The 19298-nt window shown below is 39.0% G+C and overlaps 1 protein-coding gene across 1 annotated transcript in view; it reads right to left on the bottom strand.

Annotated features, from left to right (window-relative positions):
* Positions 1-19298, bottom strand: part of Clk (circadian locomoter output cycles kaput protein Clock) — a 938225-nt gene that overhangs the window by 408609 nt on the left and 510318 nt on the right. Inside the window, exons 8-10 of the mRNA XM_068225986.1 lie at positions 16499-16594; positions 16327-16411; positions 9917-10048 (exon numbers count right to left, since the gene is read on the bottom strand). Of these exons, the coding sequence (XP_068082087.1) occupies positions 9917-10048; positions 16327-16411; positions 16499-16594 (313 nt within the window). The remainder of the gene's footprint in view (positions 1-9916; positions 10049-16326; positions 16412-16498; positions 16595-19298) is intronic.

Genomic DNA, 19298 nt, shown 5'->3' with positions numbered 1-19298 from the left:
AAATTAAAACTCATACGAACGCTTCTATTTCCAACCTTTGACTACTGTGACAGTATACTGATTGACCTAACCTGTGAACAAGCAGCATAACTACAACATATACAGAACTCTTGCATTCGATATGGCTTCCAGCTCCGACATGATGCTCATATAACACCATACTACAAAAATTTGGGATGGTTATGTTTAAATGACCGCAGAAGAACCCACCAAATGACCCTTGTCTATCCGTTGCTTTCTTCAAGCAGCCCCACCTATCTATCATCCAATTTTAGGCTTCTTTCTTTATTCTAAGAAATTAACACTCATTCTGGATCACTACTTGAAATAGCACCGCATCAAATAAATACCTACAGCCATTCATTGCTGGTCTCTGCTTCAAGGTTATGGAATACGATCCCGGAAGATATTAAAAAGTCTTGCTCATTTAGGACATTTAAGACAGCCTACCCTAAATTCCCCCGGAGTACATACAGTTGACTCAAATGAATGTAAGAATGACGTGTGAAAGAAACCAAAAATTACATACTAGATTTAAGTATCTTAGGCTATCCCTATTACGCTTTTACTCCTCTCATTTAAGGTTATAGACTGTTCCTAGAAATAGATTACATACTAACATTGATTTAAGTATACTCAGATTGTAACATACAAATATTCAGTTCATTTATTTTAGCCTTATATTTGAATAAGTTTTCCTCTAAGCTACTTAGTAGATATTGTTATTATCCACTCTCTATTTATTCTATAATTTTTCATCAATAGTAATCTTAATTAACTGCATTATTGTTATTCCTTATCTTACTTACTTATTTCAATAACTGCAATTGATTACAATGATATTTTAAATTAAAACTGTAAAAATAAAAATGTGTATGTGGTTAAGTGGAAGAGAGGGCCAAGAGCCCTAAGTTCGGCACTTAAATAAATAAATAAATAAATAAATAAATAAATAAATAAATAAATAAATAAATAAATAAATAAATAAATAAACAACAACCTGTACTGCAATAAATAAATAACAACCTGTACTGCAGCAGAAAGCATCTTTGTGCCAAAAATGACCTAACAGCTGCTATGATAAAGTTACAGAATTTCACAGGCATGTGATCAGGTTAAAGCAGAAGAACTCTTACCACCTCTCACAGATTGGCAATGCTAAAAAAAAAAAACGTGTATTTTGACACATCAAGGAAGACTAATGTTCCTGAGAAGGGAGTGGCACGTGTTCTAATTAAAACTACCGCAACAAAATGTTATGTTGTACGGTGATGTTGGTCATTACTGGTGATGACCGTAAACTACCTCCGTATGTTTATTTATACACTACACATTACTGAAGAACTTCACATTCCGGAAATATCCACTAATTAAAGTTAAACTAGCCACTCTTCTTGTGATTCCGAGTAAATGTTCATAAGCAGAGCTTTTTAATGACATGGTAATGTGCAATTATGATGTATTTTTTCTCTAAGTTTTTTAAATGTAAACAATCTAGCCCCTCTGCAAGTGAAAGGCCTACCCGACTTGACTTATTTGCTTTAATTCCTAGGTGGAACATAGGGCCTCAACGAAATTTCTCCAGCTTGTTCTATCTGCCGCCAATGCTTTCACCTCTCTTATGTCTTACAACTCCAGCTATCTCCCTGTCTATGATTCTCTTCCAGGTAATCCTCGGTCTGCCTAGCTAGCGACTAACTTGTGGATTCCAGCTCAATGCCTGCCTTGTGATACTTTATTGTCATCTTCTCAAGGTGTGTCCGGCTCCGTGGCTAAATGGTTAGCGTGCTGGCCTTTTGTCACAGGGGTCCCGGGTTCGATTCCCGGCAGGGTCGGGAATTTTAACAATCATTGGTTAATTTCCCTGACATGGGGCTGGGTGCATGTGTTGTATTCATCATCATTTCATTCTCATCACAACGCACAGGTCGCCTACGGGCGTCAAATCAAAAGACCTGCACCTTGCGAGCCGAACCCGTTTGGCGTCCTGGGATCTCCTGGCACAAAAAGCTATACGCCACTTAATTTCATTTCTCAAGGTGTGCCCAATCCATCTCCATTTTCGTCCAACTCATTGGCTGAATGGTCAGCGTACTGGCCTTCGGTTCAGAGGGTCCCGGGTTCGATTCCTGCTGGGTCGGGGATTTTAACCTTCATTGGTTAATTCCAGTGGCTCAGGGGCTGGGTGTTTGTGCCTTCCACAACATCCCTGCAACTCACACACCACACATAACACTATCCTCCAACACAATAACACACAGTTGCCTACAAATGGCAGATGCCGCCCACCCTCATCGGAGGGTCTGCCTTACAAGGGCTGCACTCAGCTAGACATAGCCACACGAAATTATATTCCCAGCTGGTGTACATGTAGCAGAAGCCACTCCTTCTGAATAAAGCCGTGTTGTTGAAAGCGCGCCAAACCACCAGCTGATAACTAGTGTATGTTACGAGTTGTATTTCCGAATGTAATACATAGTGAATGGAAGCATTCTTTTGATAACTACGATTGTTGAAAGCCAGACCCTTATTTTTAAGTATATTTCACGCTTGTTCTGTACATTTATCACATCAGGATTTACCTAAACAGCTGTAAATGTGTTAAGAGAGACCGCATTTGTTAGTTTAGGTATGGTATCACCCGGATAGTGCCAAATGTTTCATGATGGAAAGAATAAAAATAAATAACAGGAAAGAATGCCACATTTAGGGATATCTACAGGTGCGGCGGTAATGTGTTTTATCGCCATAATGTTTAATTTCGTACATTTGTTGTCTACCATTTTTTATTAACACACAGTCTACCCTAATATGTTTTCTTTGTCGCCTCCGAGAATTGTTGAAAGTAAATGGGGACATTAATTAAAAATCAATATTATTATTATTTGTGAGCTACGTTGTCAAGTAAAACAATTGTGATTGGATTGTTTTATCATGTTTTAAACCTACTTCTCTCCCAGAAAACACTATACTGGCCTGAGTTACGAGATATTAAACGATCTATACTCTACTCGCCTGCCAATATTAATACGCCTAGCAAATTTGTGAATATTTCTTAACTAAAGTGAACTCGTTTCCTCATCCCGAGATGGTGCAGCTCATTTTTAAACAGGCCCCCGTTCGTAAATCTCTAGCAACACGGTACCGGGAATCGAACTCAGGCTCCCAAGAACGGCAGCTAATTGTGCTAACCATTATGCTGGAAGATATTCGTAACTACAAAACACAAACATATATAAATGACTGATGTGTGCTTGCAATGCGCAGGTCGGACACAAAACTATTCACCTATTTGTGCAACATCATCAAAGCTGCAGTAGGCCTACGTTATGGAGGCAGACATTTCTTAACTACGAAACACAGATGTACCGTATGACCTTGACACATGTTTTCATTGCGTGGGTCGTACGGTCGAAACTATTCACAAATTTGTGTGATGTCATCAGAGCTGCATAAGGCTTGTAGCCACTTCACAGCAGAATCGTTGTTCTTATAGATGTTGATTCCCATAGGGAATCTGAAATATTTGTCCTGAATGAGTAAATATATATATACTTTTTTGCTATTGGCTTTACGTCACACCGACACAGATATGTTTTATGACGACGATGGGACAGGAAAGGGCTAGAACTGGGAAGGAAGCGGCCGTGGCCTTAATTGAGGTAGAGCCCCAGCATTCGCCTGGTGCGAAAATGGGAAACCACGGAAAACCATCTTCAGGGCTGCCGACAGTGGGGTTCGAACCCACTATCTCCCGAATACTGGATGCATGAGTAAATTGGACATTATACATTTTCCAGCTAAAAAATTTATTATGTTCAATAATGGACCATTTATACTGGTATTATCGTTGTTCTTCTCGGTTGAATTACGTTGGGAGGTCTTGTATGCGAGATTTTTTTTTTTCATTTTCTTCGTCTCGAAAAGCCAATGGGGGCCTAATACATGAGTAAATATGGTACATAACAGAATGAGTCTGGCTTATTCGCACATCATCTACTAATTCCTGCCACACTCGCCATTTTCACAATAAAATACATACAACAGGTTGGACTTCCACCACACTCACAACGCAACTGACTGCCACCGGACTTAACTGCCACTCTGCATTTCAGGTGGTAACAATTCTAAAAACAGGCTCTGATTACTGACAAGTTCAATGATGGAGACAAATTTGGTTGGAGAGGGATTGGATTGAAAAACAATAACAAAGCAAACCACAGCCGATTCGCTGTTTATGCAAAGCAGCAATGAGCCGCAATGACACATTTTCAGACAGTGAATGGCTATTAACACTAAAACTGGATGTGACAAAAAATAGTGACATTTTTTAAATCAGGAGAGTTTTCAGTGAGTGATAATGCTGCAACCTTTACTTCAAATCAATTCGGTAACTTCTGTTTCGACTTGTCAATTTCCCATATGACTACTACTCCTTATTAACCTAAATCCAATTACGCCAAAAGTGTATATCACAACCGTAGGTCTGTTCTTATTGCCAACCATTCATTTGACCACGAAAAGTGAGATTCATTTCTTCCCCGGTTGTCTTATGCTTTTAATACTGCAGAATATGAAAGTCAGAACAAAACTACTGCTTCACTGATGTTTACTTTTACTCCCAATCCTCCATTGTCCAATCTTTGGTCGATCAATCATCTCCTTCCTGAAGTTGTTAATCTAGACATGATCGTTCCAACTCGGCGACATGCACGTAAGAATTGAAATGTTTCACATGCAAAGGTTCAGCATAACTATGATGATGGGTGGAGACCATCCAATCTGTCTCTAGGTGACCAAGACTTCGTGAACCCTACCCAATGAACTGTAGTGCAGACATTATAAGGAATTTGTCCCCTAGATTTCAAAGTCCATTCATCACTTTAAAATTTCTCACTCCAGTTTCCTTACCAGCAAGTGACCCTGAAAAGATCAAGATTAGCAGAGTCCATTTGTTCCAAATTGTATTTTTGTAAATTTTATCTGTGGTAATAACTTTTGGTATATAGAAGTTATTGAAGTTTTTTTTTTTTCTTTTTGAATATGTAATAACCTCATTGGCCGAATTGTATATATCTAGGGTATAATAAATAATAATAATAATCGTATGGCCTCAGCTACCGTGTGCAGACATTTCAATTTGACGCCATCTGGCTGTCTGCTCGTCAATTTTGACGTTCCGTTTTACTCTAGGCCCGCACTAGATGGCAGACCGAGTAAACCGAAACTCTCTTGGGCGTCTGGCTGAGATTTAATGAATTTTGTCGGGTAAACACCAAATGTGTCACCAGAGATCTTTTACATGCCGACATCGTACGACATGGAGTGTCGAATGGACCTTTTTCCGCCCTTCAAAAATCCGACTACCTCTGCCGGGTTTGAACCCGCTATCTTGGGATCCGGAGGCCGACACTCTACCGCTGATCCACAGAGGCAGCTGATCTAGGGTATGTAAATTATGTTTTTTGTGTGAACTCTGGACTGAAACTGAATGGAGGCTGGCAGCAAACGGCCGTGTCGGCAGCCACATCATCAGCAAGAACCTGTGGCCTAGCTCTGCTGTGACTGGTGTGAAAAGTGGTGCAAAATATTCAGTCCATAAACTCGCCCAAAAAGGAGGCCTTGAACGCTGTCTGACAAGAAAGCGAAAAGGTTCTGAATTACTAACAATGGGCAGAAGGAAAGAGTGTACATCCTTTCGTAGACAGAGTAGAAATTGTCAAAGCAACTGTAACAGGTTCAAAAGGCATTTTGAAGTGTAGTGTGACTATCCATGTGAGCATTTATGTGATATTTATTGAATAGGTAGATCAATGAACACCTTTATTATTTTGAAATTTATAGGTAAACTGTAAACTCGAGGCTACTGGAAAGGACCTTTGGTGTAGTGACAGTTTGTTTTTGTTTATGGTTGGAAAGTCAACTTAAAGAAAATCATGGTTGTTAGTGTCATGTATCTTTACTAATCTATACTATAGTGAGAACGTTTTCAAAAGTGATCACCTTTCTCCCCAGTAAAATCATGTTAAGGGTCGAGCGTGGCTCAACTTTTGGGGGGAGAGGAAGATGACACAGGTGTAGAATATATTGGAAGTGGAAAGTGTTTATAGAAGTTTTTATTTGTAATCCTTGTTAAGTAGTACTTACTGTATGATCTGAAATGTGGTGATAGAATGTTGTATTTGTATTCCATGTAACTACCTAACCTGTACAGTGTAAATATTTTGGTAACATATTATATGTGTAACTAGTAGGTTTCATTGCTGTATTTACTGGAACTGTCCAGAAAGTTGTCACATGAATTTTTGAACAGGGTGTGTTGCCTTTTGTTAGTTATGTATTCTAGAAAGTATTTTCTGACTATTCTGGAAATGGAAGATTCGCGATTGTATGTATTTGAGAAAGTTATTTAAACATCGCGACTGAAGTTAGTGTTGTGATTGGTCAATCTGGGCAAGCTCCTGTGTTCTAATTGGCTGCTCCAAGGCCAAGGTTCTCTTTATAAGGAGCTAGGCACCTTTTTGAACGTGGTCTGAAGTCTGAGGTCTTATGTCTCTGTGCCGTCTTGGTCTTGACCTGCCGAGCCTCCCGAAGTTCTTGACGTCGTGAATGTCTCCTCGGTACCAGCATGGCCTGCCTAGGGATAAGCGCTGTTTCTTTCTGTCCGGTTTGAAGTTCCATTTAGTTTTCATTTGGTGTATCACAGGAGTTTGCCCTAATCGCCACTATTTGTTCAGATGTGAAAAGCAAGTTTTGATTTCACTCTAAAATATTTTGTGCTTCCTCTTACCTTCAATATTGTATTTGTCGAATTTGATTTGTACTGAGATGCACTTGGTTAACTCTTTGAACTTAAGGCAAAGCTCTTGTCTAAGAACACCTATACTGTAGTTTGTCAAAGAACATACATAATGTGTAGTGTGTATCTAGATTTGGTGTACAGCTGAATTTGTTCCGGAAGTTAATTTATACTGACGATTTTGTAAATAATATTTTGAAAACTAGGGATCACTGTTGGCTTTTCGGAATTCGCAACCTTCGCCCCTCCATGGCCCTTCGTAAGGTTTCCCAGTCACCTTTCCACGTTCCTGGTTTATTATGATCAAGTTGCCCGTACTGATTTTTACCAGTGTTGTTATCAGCGGAGTTCCGCGTGGTTCATCAGACGTTTTATTTTGTGTGTAGTGTCTTAGGTACGGTGTAATTGCACTTACTTTCCTCCCTTTACCGTGTTTTGTGTAGCCGCTGTAGCACCGGTTACAATGATGATGGATGGAGACCATCCAATCTGTCTCTAGGTGACCAAGACTTTGTGAACCCTACCCAATGAACTGTAGTGCAGACGTTACAAGGAAATTGTCCCCTAGATTTCAAAGTCCCTTCACCACTTTAAAATTTCTCACTCCTGTATCCTTACCAGTAAGTGACCCTGAAAAGATCAAGATTAGCAGAGTCCACTTGTTCCAAATTGTATTTTTGTAAATTTTATCTGTGATAATAAATTTTGGTATATAGAAGTTATTGAAGTTTTTTTTTGTTTTTGTTTTTTTTTAAATATGTAATAACCTCATTGGCCAAACTGTATATATCTAGGGTACCCGTATGTAAATTATGTTTTTTTTTTTTTTTTTAACTGCTATATCTCTGTGGAAGTGTACCTCCTAGGGAATGTTAGTTCGGGTATTGCTATGTCAGTATTAAGGGTTCCTTGTATATAATACTTTGTGTACAGTAGTTATATTTCATTGTAAATGGGTTACATTTTACATTTTGTGTAAATAGTAATGTGTAAAGATTTTAACTAACTTAATTCTTATGCAAGATAATTCATCAGATATTGTCATTGTAGATAATTAAACTGTAAATGGGAAACATCTTGCACCCCTGTCTGCACCTGTTCTCTTTTTTTCAATTTTGTAAGTTTTACCTCATGATTTGGCTGGGCTCCAGGGTGGGAGCCGGGAGGCTAAGCTGTGTGGAGCAGTATGACTACCTGTTGAGAGCAAGTGTCCCTCAAGTAGGAGGAAAATGAACCTTGCTCAAGTGAAGGAACCATGTACTGACTCAGCTGTCTATTATGTTTCATCTTTACAAAAAAAATTACAAAAGCTAACCCTTTCTTCCTAAAACCCAACTTAAAAATTTCAACTGCCTTCATGAAAATTGTGTTTGTGCCTTGAAAACAGAAGCTTGTTTCTGTTGGGTCTGAATTATGTTAGAGTTTGTTGCAGTCTCATAGGCCACAGTTTTGCTAGTGTATCACAGTCTACAGTATGAGTCGTAAGTTGTAAGTTGTGCTGAAAATTCCAGTGTTGGAGTTGGTTGAACTGAATGGTGATCATGGATTATGTTGGTAATGGCTGTGTCAGCATTTCCACATCTGGATCAGCAAGATAAAAGCCACAGCTGGGAATGGAAAATTCCAAGAAAGAGTGCTCCAGTTTGTGAGTGAGCTCAAGATTGTGTGATGTATTGGGCGTCATCCTCTCCCAATAAATTTCGAAAAATATGATTTATGTTTTATTAGTTTCGGGGGGGGGGGGGCAAGTTAAGTGTTGGTGTAGTGAAATGTACTTGTGGTGCACCCAATGCGCATGTGTTTCAGATGTATATCTAGTGAATTGGGCAAACCGTGAGAACAACGCCAATCTCAGAAACTTCAATTCTAGAAGAAATGGAAAATTTAAATTTTATTGGTTACAATTAATCGAATGGTTGAATCCTGCACGCTTATTGGCTTCTCGAAATTGCTGTTCTGTTACCTGTTGCACCACGTGTGAATACTTACTTTTGAGAACACGTCATAGCATAGAATAACTTCATAGTTGAGCTTGATTGAGTTTAGACAGGTGTCTGAGTAGCACCTGCTCCTATGGGGGGGTGTTTTATCACCTCAAGAAGATTCAATGAAGATCTTCATTTTCAGCCTAATGTTTTTAATTCATTAACTTCTTGGGTGCAAGATTTTTCCTATCACTTCCTTCTGAAATGGGGTTTGTTTATTTTATAGGGTTTACAATCAAAAATGTATTTCCACTTTGCTTTCATCTTGGTTTAAGTTTCAAGTTACATTTTAACTTCATAACCTTTTTAAATTCAAAATGTAATTATCTCGTAGCCTGGACATATAGATATGGGATAATCACAGTGTATATATCAGAAGAGGGACTTTCACTATTCAACCTTTTAAGTGCTTCTAGCACAACCATGTCAATTTATCCACTCTGCATAGCAGATCAGAAGTGCTGTGGTTTAATTTTGCTTTTCAGGAGTTTCAACTTTTCTTTAGAGGTTTTGATAATTTTAGGTTATGAAGAAAATTGTATAAATCATAGTTGTACTTTCAAGTTTATCCTCTCAGGATTTTTATTTAGGTTTATACAGAAAATGTAAGGTTGATACTTCATTTTGCTTCATTATTTTGTGAATTTATGGTTATTACCTCTAATTATTTGAATGAATAAATGTTCTCCTTAGAATAATACTAATCTAACCCACCTTTTACATCCATCTTCTTTTTTTGTTGCCTTGCCTTGTACTCTGATTCTGATAATAGATGTCTCATATTTTAAATCTTAAATGTTGTAACTGTACCATGCAGTAATCAATGTTGATATTCAGGTCCAACTCAGATGAAGGGATCAGCAATTTCAAAACGTAAATAACAGTTCTGACAGGCAAAAACGTTTTGACTAAAGCATACTTCTTGAATTAAGTTCTCGTTCCCTACTGTCAAAAGAGCTGATGCCATATTATCTTGCTGGAGGAAACTAACCTCCCTACTACACGAAATTGAAAAATATTTACAACCTTCAACTGTGATACCCACAGCATTCTTTGTACATCCAGTTTGAGCCTGATCTTGCATGCAAACCACACTGAATGAATAGCTCAGTGAATGGAAGTATAAACATACCGATGATCAAGAAAAAGGAATTTCCATTCCAAGCTATGTCGTGATGTAAACTCGCTTTTTGTTGAATCCACAACTGACATCTCTCTGATTAACAGCGGTGTCTGCAAACGTCCCGTTCCAACAAATATTAACCTGAAAATTTCAGAACAAATATCAGAGAAACATTTAAACATACATGGGTTATTTTGCCTTTAAATGATGCAACAAATTTGACATTAAAATACCATCTTACTTAATCTTCACCTTTTGTATCTAAACCTTCTAAACTTACCTTTAATAGATTCATTCATTTGTCTACTGGGTAATCCCATTTTGACAGTTTTGACAACAAGATGCCACTAAATCAACACAAGTACAGAGCCACAACTCTAGTGGCATAGTTGAATAGTGTGGTTGGTTGCACACTTGCCCTCACAGTTACAGAATCAAACCTGGCACAGTCAGTGGCAATAAATGAGTTTCAATGTGAGAAACTACATGTTCTACTGGCAAGTTAAAGAACCCCTTTCAAGGCTAAATTGAAGACTGATTAGGCCTACATCTAGTCAATAGGCAACATTTGTTCCAACATACTACCAGACTAGTTTAGAAAATGTTAGGAGTCTGTGCAGTCCACAAGTAGTGTTCCAACAAATTCTAAACACCAATATGATCTGTCAAAAAAACTGTTCCGCCACAATGTAATCTAGCAAACTGACTCGTTAGTGAATGATCAAAACAGTAATCGGATCTTACCAGGGATGATTTGTCATAGTATGTACAAATAGCAGAAATAAGCTGATGAGGGGAATGGGAGCATGTGTTAATGTTAAACATGATTAACATGCTATGAAATAACCTTTCAGAATGGTGTATGCTAGTTGGCCATAATGAGTTATATGTACAGAAGATTAGGAGACAGTAAAGAAATCCACCAATCAATCGATGAATAAAATGTTTTGAAATCATGAATAGAGATCATATTTATCACATCTAGTTAAGTGAAATTTAAGTAACACACTGAAGTATTATCCCTTTATTCAGAGGAAAGTTGCAATCATCTGGTACAAATCCATTACTCTAATATTCTATGTCAACAGGAAAGACAAATTAACACAACCTTACTTTAATTTTTAATTAACATGTTTCTTTCTAAAACTCCAATTTTTCTTTCCCCTGGGCTTTTCCTAATTATCTGGGGCTGGCAATTTGTATTGATTTAGTCCAGTTTTATAGCCAGGTGCCTCTGCTTATGCCAACCCCATGTGGAGGAATTTATTCACTATTGCATGTTTCTGTACAGGTTTGTAGTGTGATGTGTTGTACAGAAATGAATATATGCATTAAGACGAACACAAACACACAGCCCCCTAACTACAGGAATTAACCAGACTTGGTTAACATTCTCCGTCTGGCTGGGATTTAACATGGGGCATTCTGAACCAAAGGCCACTATGCTGACATTCGGCCAAGGAGCCAGACTTTAAAAAACTCCCAATATTCTTAAAACTGAGAATATATACAATGGTAATGGCTGAGAAATTACTAGCGTTGAAACGATAAAGATTTGTCTCGCTATTTAAGGTAATAAAGAATTAGAATAACACTATTCTTTCTTTTACTTTAGCAATATCCTTGAATAATCTTTAACATGCAGGTAGCAGGCAGGGACCCCCTTCAGAGGCAGCCTTTCTCAGAGAGTGGCACTCCTGCCTATGAGAGTCCCAGAACATACTAACCTAGTGCGTAGCATCTGGTAAGGGTCCCAGCTCATGGATACGAGTGAAGACCTCAATGGTATCTACAGCAGAGAAGATGGACTTCAGAACGGTGGAGATTGCAGAAGAAGCAGCCCAGTAATCAAGGAATAGTATGAGTACAATATTGAGCAGCAGCGTTTGTTTCCCTTGTTAGGGGTGGCTGCAAGGGCGTCTGTTCCTCATGTAAGGGGCAGCCTAAATAATTGCTGGTGGTAGCTCAAAAATGCCTTTGGGAGTGGCGACCCCATCGTAACAACAGCCTAAAATTAGTGGTGGTAATAACCAGCCACTGAAAAGGTTAGCGCACACCCAGCTAAAAGCAATGCACAGTTCTTCTGCTGGGGGACCTGTGATAACTTGGCAACCAGCGGTTAATATTATGAAGGTGGGAATAATAAATGTTGCGACCCTGACGGGAAAATCAGAGGATTTGATTGATTTTATGGAGAAAGGGAATGTTGCAATGATGGGAGAGAGTGAGGTCACGTGAGGGGAAAGTGAGTGAAGAGGCTGAGTAAAGGGTACACCCTACACTGGTGCGGAGGAGGTGAGACAAAGAATGGAATAGGAGTGATTGTTAACAAAATCCTGGATGAAAATGAAGATAGGGTAGATTATGTTAGTGATAAAATAATCAAAGTACAACTGAGGACGGAAGAAGTAGTGAAAGATTTCATCCAAGTTTATGCACCCCAAACTGGGAACAGTGAGGAAAGTACTGTCAAAACTGGTTAAGACGTCCCTCTCCAGTGCGTTTCTATGGTTATTATAACATTATTCCAAGGTCTCAGTCCATGTCCTATTAAATACAAGCTAAAGAAACCTGGTAGCACATTTACGGCACTCTTTAGTATTTAGTTACAAGTAACTAATCTCATTTTGTTCTGTATTGAAGATACAAAAAACACTTCCAAGATTAAAATTATTGTGTCCACATTTTCAATACAAATATATTTTTTAGTGATTAAATTCTTGGTTGGTTAAATTGTTGGTGCTTAATTTTCGTTTGTAAGTGAATTGTGAAACAACGTTCATAATTTAGGCCTACTGTACATAAGTATACAGCTGATGTGTTGGTGCTTAACTGTATGGTCGTAAGTGAATTTTGTAACAATGTACATAAATTAGGCCCACTGTACTTGCGCATAATGGTTTGCAGGATATTCAGTTATGGAGAAGAAGAAAGCTAGACAGTTTACAAATGATGAAAAATTGAACTGTATTGAGACAGCAGATGCTAATCCACACATGTAACGCATGCAAATCACCCAGATGTTGGACATTGCTACAATAACTTTAAACATAATTGTAAGCAACGTGTATAGTTCGCGTGTCTGGGAATGTTTTTCCTTGATGTTTTACAATGTTGGTGCTCTTCACCTGTATTATTTCTTTATTTCATTAATTATAATTGTAAACACTTGTTTCTCTGTTTTCATCATAATTATTTTTACGTTCAAACCTAACCTTAAATTTAACAATGTAATTGTTGTGTTTTTATTTTTTAGCATGTTCCCTCTTTTTTTTTTTTTTTTCCCCCACCAAGAAGGTCCTAACCCATTTTGGCTCTATAAAGGTATTCTTGGAGACACTCGAGGAAGTAATCACCGATGTGGAAGTGATAGTCATGGGAGACCTCAATGCACAGGTTGGAAATGACAAGAGTTGGTAAAGAAGAAGTGATTGGTCCATTTGGATATGGAGAGAGAAAGAGCAAACGAGATAAGTTGTATGATTTTTGTGAGAGAAAAGGAATGATTGTGGGTAATACTTTGTTTAGAAAGAAGAATAGTAGAAAAGTCACAAGATATGCCTAGGGTGAAAGGACAAAAACAATTATTGATTATTTTTTAGCTGAGAAAATAAATAGTAAACTGTTAATGGATGTAACAGCACTTCCAGGTAAGGCGTTTGATGGAGACCACAGAGTAGTGGTAGCAAAATTGAAAATAGATAAAACTGTGAGAGTAAAAGAAATAAGACAGAAGAAACTAGAAGTATGAAAATTAAGAGATAAAATAACTCAGGAGAAATTTTAGGAGGATTTGAAACAGCACATCCCTATATCAGAAATAGAAAGTGTAGAAGAAGAATGGACCAGTTGTAAGATGTGCAGAGAAGATTTGTGGCAGAACGTCGGCGAGAGTGAAGGAAAAGGAGACGTCCTGGTGGAATGAAAAGGTGAAGGAGGTTGTTAAACAAAAGAAGAAAGCATGGCAAGAATGGAATAGAGGTAGGAAAGAAGGAAGTAAAATTAAGTATCAGGAAATTAAAAGCGAGTGTGAAGAGTGGTAAATGATGGGGGGGAAAAAAAAAAAAAAAAAAAAATGTTGGGAGAGAATCACACAAGAGCTGGAAAAGGATGCAAATGGTAGAAAAAAAATGTTGTATGAATTGATAAAAAAATACAAGAAAGAAAAAATGGAAATGCAATAACAGAACCAGAGGACATAAAGAATAGGTGGAAAGATGATGATGATGATGATGATGATGATGATGATGTTTGTTGTTTAAAGGGGCCTAACAGCTAGGTCATCAGCCCCTAAAATGATGATGAAATATGAAAAGTAATCAGTGGATCTAGTTCACAATGCAGTATTTTCTAATAAAATTATAGATTACAATGGAATACGGCACTGCCTCGAAGTACAGATATATATATCATTCAAATTCGAAGTTAAAATAACACATGAAATATGCAAACATGAACTAAATTAGAGTCAATGGGATAAAAGCGTAGTTAACAAAAAATACACTAATACAAAAGACATTATTACACACGATAAGAAAAGGCCACTATCCCTTATAAAACGGATGACGAGGTCTGCTGAATGCTCATCATCTCGTAGATAATTGAAATGGCATTCGGGAATTGTAGACTACGGCACAGATTGGCTAGGTCCACGCACTCCGTAAGGATGTGTCCACGGTTAGATGACCGCCGCAAGAACACACCGGGAGAGTTCACCCTTCAGTAGGCAGGAGTGCATTACCACGCCACGGCCAATCCGAAGATGACATAACACCACTGCTTCTCTCCCAGAAGCCCGAGGCGAAGTCTTCCATACCTTCATAGTTCCTTTTATTGCTCTCAGCTTATTTGGCAGAATAGTGGACTGCCACTCCATCTCCCAATGGAACATAACCAGATGTCTCTGCTGAGAGCGAATGTCACTGGCAGGAACCCTGTAAGGCAATGAGGGCAAGGTAACAGCTTCCTTGGCAGCCTTGTCAGCTAACTCGTTTCCCTCTGTACCCATGTGGCTGGGGAGCCCCATAAACGTAATTCCGATGCCGGCATCCAAACACCCGGCCAGCAGGTCCCGGATCCGCTGCACCAGAGGGTCCCGAAGGAAACATGTATTTATAGATTGTAGCACGCTCAAGGAGTCAGTACACAGCAGAAAGTGTGTACAGTGTGTACCGCACAGCTTCACAGATGGCATAGAACTCTGCTGTGTACACACTACAGATATTTGGTAAAGGAAAAAGAGACCTGTTATTGCCAACAACAAACGCACAGCACAGCCTACTCCCGCTTCTGCCCTCGAACCATCCGTGAAAACAATGACCGAATCAGGGTACCGGCCAACAACAGACAGGAAGTGTCCCTGATAAATGGAGCCTTTGGGCCAGTGTGCAAATCTAGAATGATTTCAGGTCATTGTACTATCCAAGGAGGTACCCTACTTGGTCGTCTGATAAGACAAGGAACCGAAGGTACATCAAAGAATCTGGGACTGCTATCCAAGCATATTCCAACCGGCTGCGTTGCTCAAGGGTAAGCAGTGTACAGCCGACAGTTTCTATTGTGGAATACGCAAGCATAGCTGGGGTGAAGTGACATCTGTTGCAAATTTGCAGCATAGGACAGAAGCATTTGCTGGCACCTCAGGTGTAAAGGTGGCACACCAGATTCAGCGATCAGGCTGGCAATGGGGCTTGTACGAAAAGCTCCTGTTGCAAACCGAACTCCACTGTGGTGAATGCTATTCAGTTGGGCTAGGATGCTTTGCCTTGCTGATCCATATGCTGCACTCCCAAAGTCTAACCTTGATAAAATATGTGCCCTATAAAATCATCGCTAAGGAACTTCAAGATATTAAGCTTCTTGGCGCATTTCGCCTTTAACTGCTGCACATGTGGCTTCCACGATAATTTGCTATCGAAAAGGAGTCCAAGAAAACGGTAAGTGTCAACTACCGGAAGAGTGACATTCCCTAAATAAAGCTCAGGGTGGGAGTGAAAAGTGTGCTTCTGGCAGAAGTGTACAACAGAGGTCTTTGAAAACCAAAAGCCATGGTTTAAGGTCCACTGTTCCACTCTCCTAATTGCTTGCTGTAATTGTCGCTCAGTGATGACCATATTTTGTGAGCTATAATGCAGAGCAAAATCGTCTATATGTAGCAACGGTATTACTGCTGAACCAGCAGCAGCGACAATACTGTTTATGGCACTCGCGAACAGAGTGACACTAATAATCGATCATTGTGGGACTCCTTCTTCCTGAACATGGTATTCAGAATACGCCCTTCCTACTCGGACACGGAGTAGGTGGAGGGACAAAACATTTGCAATAAATACCGGCAAGTTACCTCAGAAATTCTATTGATGAAGGAATGAAACTACCACTGCCTTGAAACCATAAAAGAGAAGTTTACAATTAAGTACCTTGTATCAGCTTCACCAGAGAAGTTACTAAATCGGCTGCTGCTTGAGATCAAATTATCAACCTCCAGTGGGTCAACATCAGAACCTAAACAAAATCATTTCAATGAGTATTTGTGAATGACAAAAGATTATTTTTAAAATAAAATGAACCCTCTAAGTGTAATGAACTTACGGAAATAACCTACAAACTGCACAAGTTCGTACGTGACTTCTTCTCGAAAATCCAGACCACCGCGTTTCAAGTGACATGAAAATGAAATCTGGTTATCTGCAAAAGAGAAGAATCTATAACACATATATCAGTTACTCTGCAATATATAAAACAACCTTATTTAAGTCCATAAAGAGTAGAGATAGGATAGGCGGGCAATCAAAGTAGCATCTAACAAAATATAACTTTCAGAATGTTAGTACAGTAGGTGCTTTTTAATTCTCCATTCAAACAGTTCTTCACATTCTGTAAACAGGCACCAAATGAGCCGCTTACATTGGGATTCATTCGGGTGGAATTATATATGTCCGTTGAACATCACCGCCAAGTCACGCCACTGGGCTGGCTGTACCCAAAAGTTTATTTAGTCACCTGATGTTCCTCCGTGTTTCATGCGCTTATATATTGTCATCTAGGACCCTTGTGCCCTCATTTTTAGTTCACTCTGTGTATATCATGATGATGATGCTTGTTGTTTAAAGGGGCCTAACATCTAGGACATTGGCCCCTAATGGTATGAGATGAGACAAAATGTAATAAAAATTAAAATTCCATAATTCATCCACTGACCAGAATTCAAAACTTGTTGATGAAGATGAATTAATATGAATTTAAAATAATCAGCAGATCTAACAATACTGAAAGTTAAAATAATTCAAAAATTCATCCACTGACTAGAATTCAAAAAGATGACATTGGACATTGATTATGAACTTAATAATAATGATATTTGCTATACATCCCACTAACTACTCTTTTACGGTTTTCGGAGATGCCGAGGTGCCGGAATTTAGTCCCACGGGAGTTCTTTTACATGCCTGTAAATCTACCGACACAAGGCTGATGTATTTGAGTACCTTCAAATACCACCGGACTGAGCCAGGATCGAACCTGGAAAGTTGGGGTCAGAAGGCCAGCGCCTTAACCGTCTGAGCCACTCAGCCCGGCAATTATGAACTTAAAACAATCAGTGGATACGACCCGCAATGCCCCACCTTCCCATAAAATAACTTAAAGCAATGGCATAAACTGAACAAGGGACGGCTTCCAAAGCAAAACCCTAAATCAATGATGCTTGTTGTATAAAGGGGTCCAAAACCCAGGTCACCGGACCCTCATAATGGTACTAATCATTGGTAAAGCAGAACTATGGTGATTCTCATGTAACGGTACTAATCATAAGTAACGTAGACTTGCAGTGTTTCTCACATAATTGCACCACTCATGGATAACACAGACACATGGTGTTCCTCACATAGTGGTACTCTTCGCAGACCAGTGGTGTTCGTAACATAGTGGTACTAATCATACGCAATGCAGACCTATGGTGTTCCTCACATAGTGGTTCTAATCACAGGCTTCTCGCAGACCTGTGGTGTTCCTCACATAGTGGTATCAATCACAGACAACATAAGCCCATGGTGCTCTGCATACAGTGGTATTAAACACGGGTACTGTAAACACATAGTGATCCACCCACAATGATTCTAATCACAGATCTATGGTGTTCCTCGCATAGTGGTACTAAGTGCAAGTAAAGTTGACCCTTGGTGTTGCTCACGTGATGGTACTAATCACAGGTAATCTCATGGTTCAAAATCCATCAACACTTGGTTGCCCCTTTTAATCGCCTCTTACGACAGACAGGGAATACAGTGGGTGTATTCTTCATCTGCATCCCCCACTCATAGGGAGTGTATGTATATAATGAACGTCAGTTTTCATTTCAGCACAGTGTTTCCTATTTTCTAGCGGGTTACATATAAAGTCTGCACAATATTGCAATTAAAGTGTACTTACTATAAGATGCTCTCAAAGCCTAGCATGAGTTCTTCAAGTACTAATAAAACTAAGTATAAGCATGTGAACCTAACTATCCAGCAAAGAGATGAAAACAAGGACTTCATGATGACAATTTCAATATTGGTTCCTTGACAATTTATGATATTAAAAGAACATAAAGAAGAACTTAATAAGTTTGCTGCTCAAGCTGTAACAGCAAAGAATATGGAATCAAGACACACAATGAAGAAACCTGAACTTTAAATTCTTGACAGTTCCTTGTACACTTGGTTTAGTGCAAATAGGTCAGAGCAAAAACCTGTGGCTGGACCTATGATCATCAAGAAAGCAAATCAGTTTCATCATGATCTAAATATAGAAAATACTTGAGTGTTCTTTGATGGTTGGGTCCAGAAATTAAAAATTTGACACGTAATGCAGAGGCTGAATATGGCTGGAGAGAGCAGATCAAGTTGCAAGTGACAAGTTTATATAGTTGTCATTAATGCTTTCACAGCCCGTACTTAAAAGGCATGATACTGTATAGGTTTTTGGGCTTCTTCTGTGTCAAGAAAATAAATAAGGTGAAATTCTTAAACGTTTCGCAGGGAACTGTGCTCTGCATCCTCAGAAGAAATCTCGACTGTCCACGAGAAAGGCTTCTTAAACAATGACACTTTAAATTTGGAACGTTATAACAGAAGTGGAAAATGGTACGTTCATTCACCACCAGATGGCCCCCAGGATGTGGCAACGCTAGCGTTCGAAGCGGAAGCTGATTGAACCATCACAATCAGTCTAAGCGGTTCACATAACGTGTTTGCGTAACATATGACATAGGCAGGGGTATGGCATAGACACAAGCCCTGAAATGAAACATCTGGCGACGAGGAACGTACGAATTTGGAAAACAATGAGACGAAATAACAACAGTGAAGGGACCGGGAAGGAAACTAACTATGTAAATTCTTAATGGGTG

The sequence above is a fragment of the Anabrus simplex genome, chromosome 2 (genome assembly GCF_040414725.1).
Source record: "Anabrus simplex isolate iqAnaSimp1 chromosome 2, ASM4041472v1, whole genome shotgun sequence".
NCBI lineage: Eukaryota > Metazoa > Arthropoda > Insecta > Orthoptera > Tettigoniidae > Anabrus > Anabrus simplex.
This window is presented reverse-complemented; position numbering and strand designations above follow the sequence as displayed.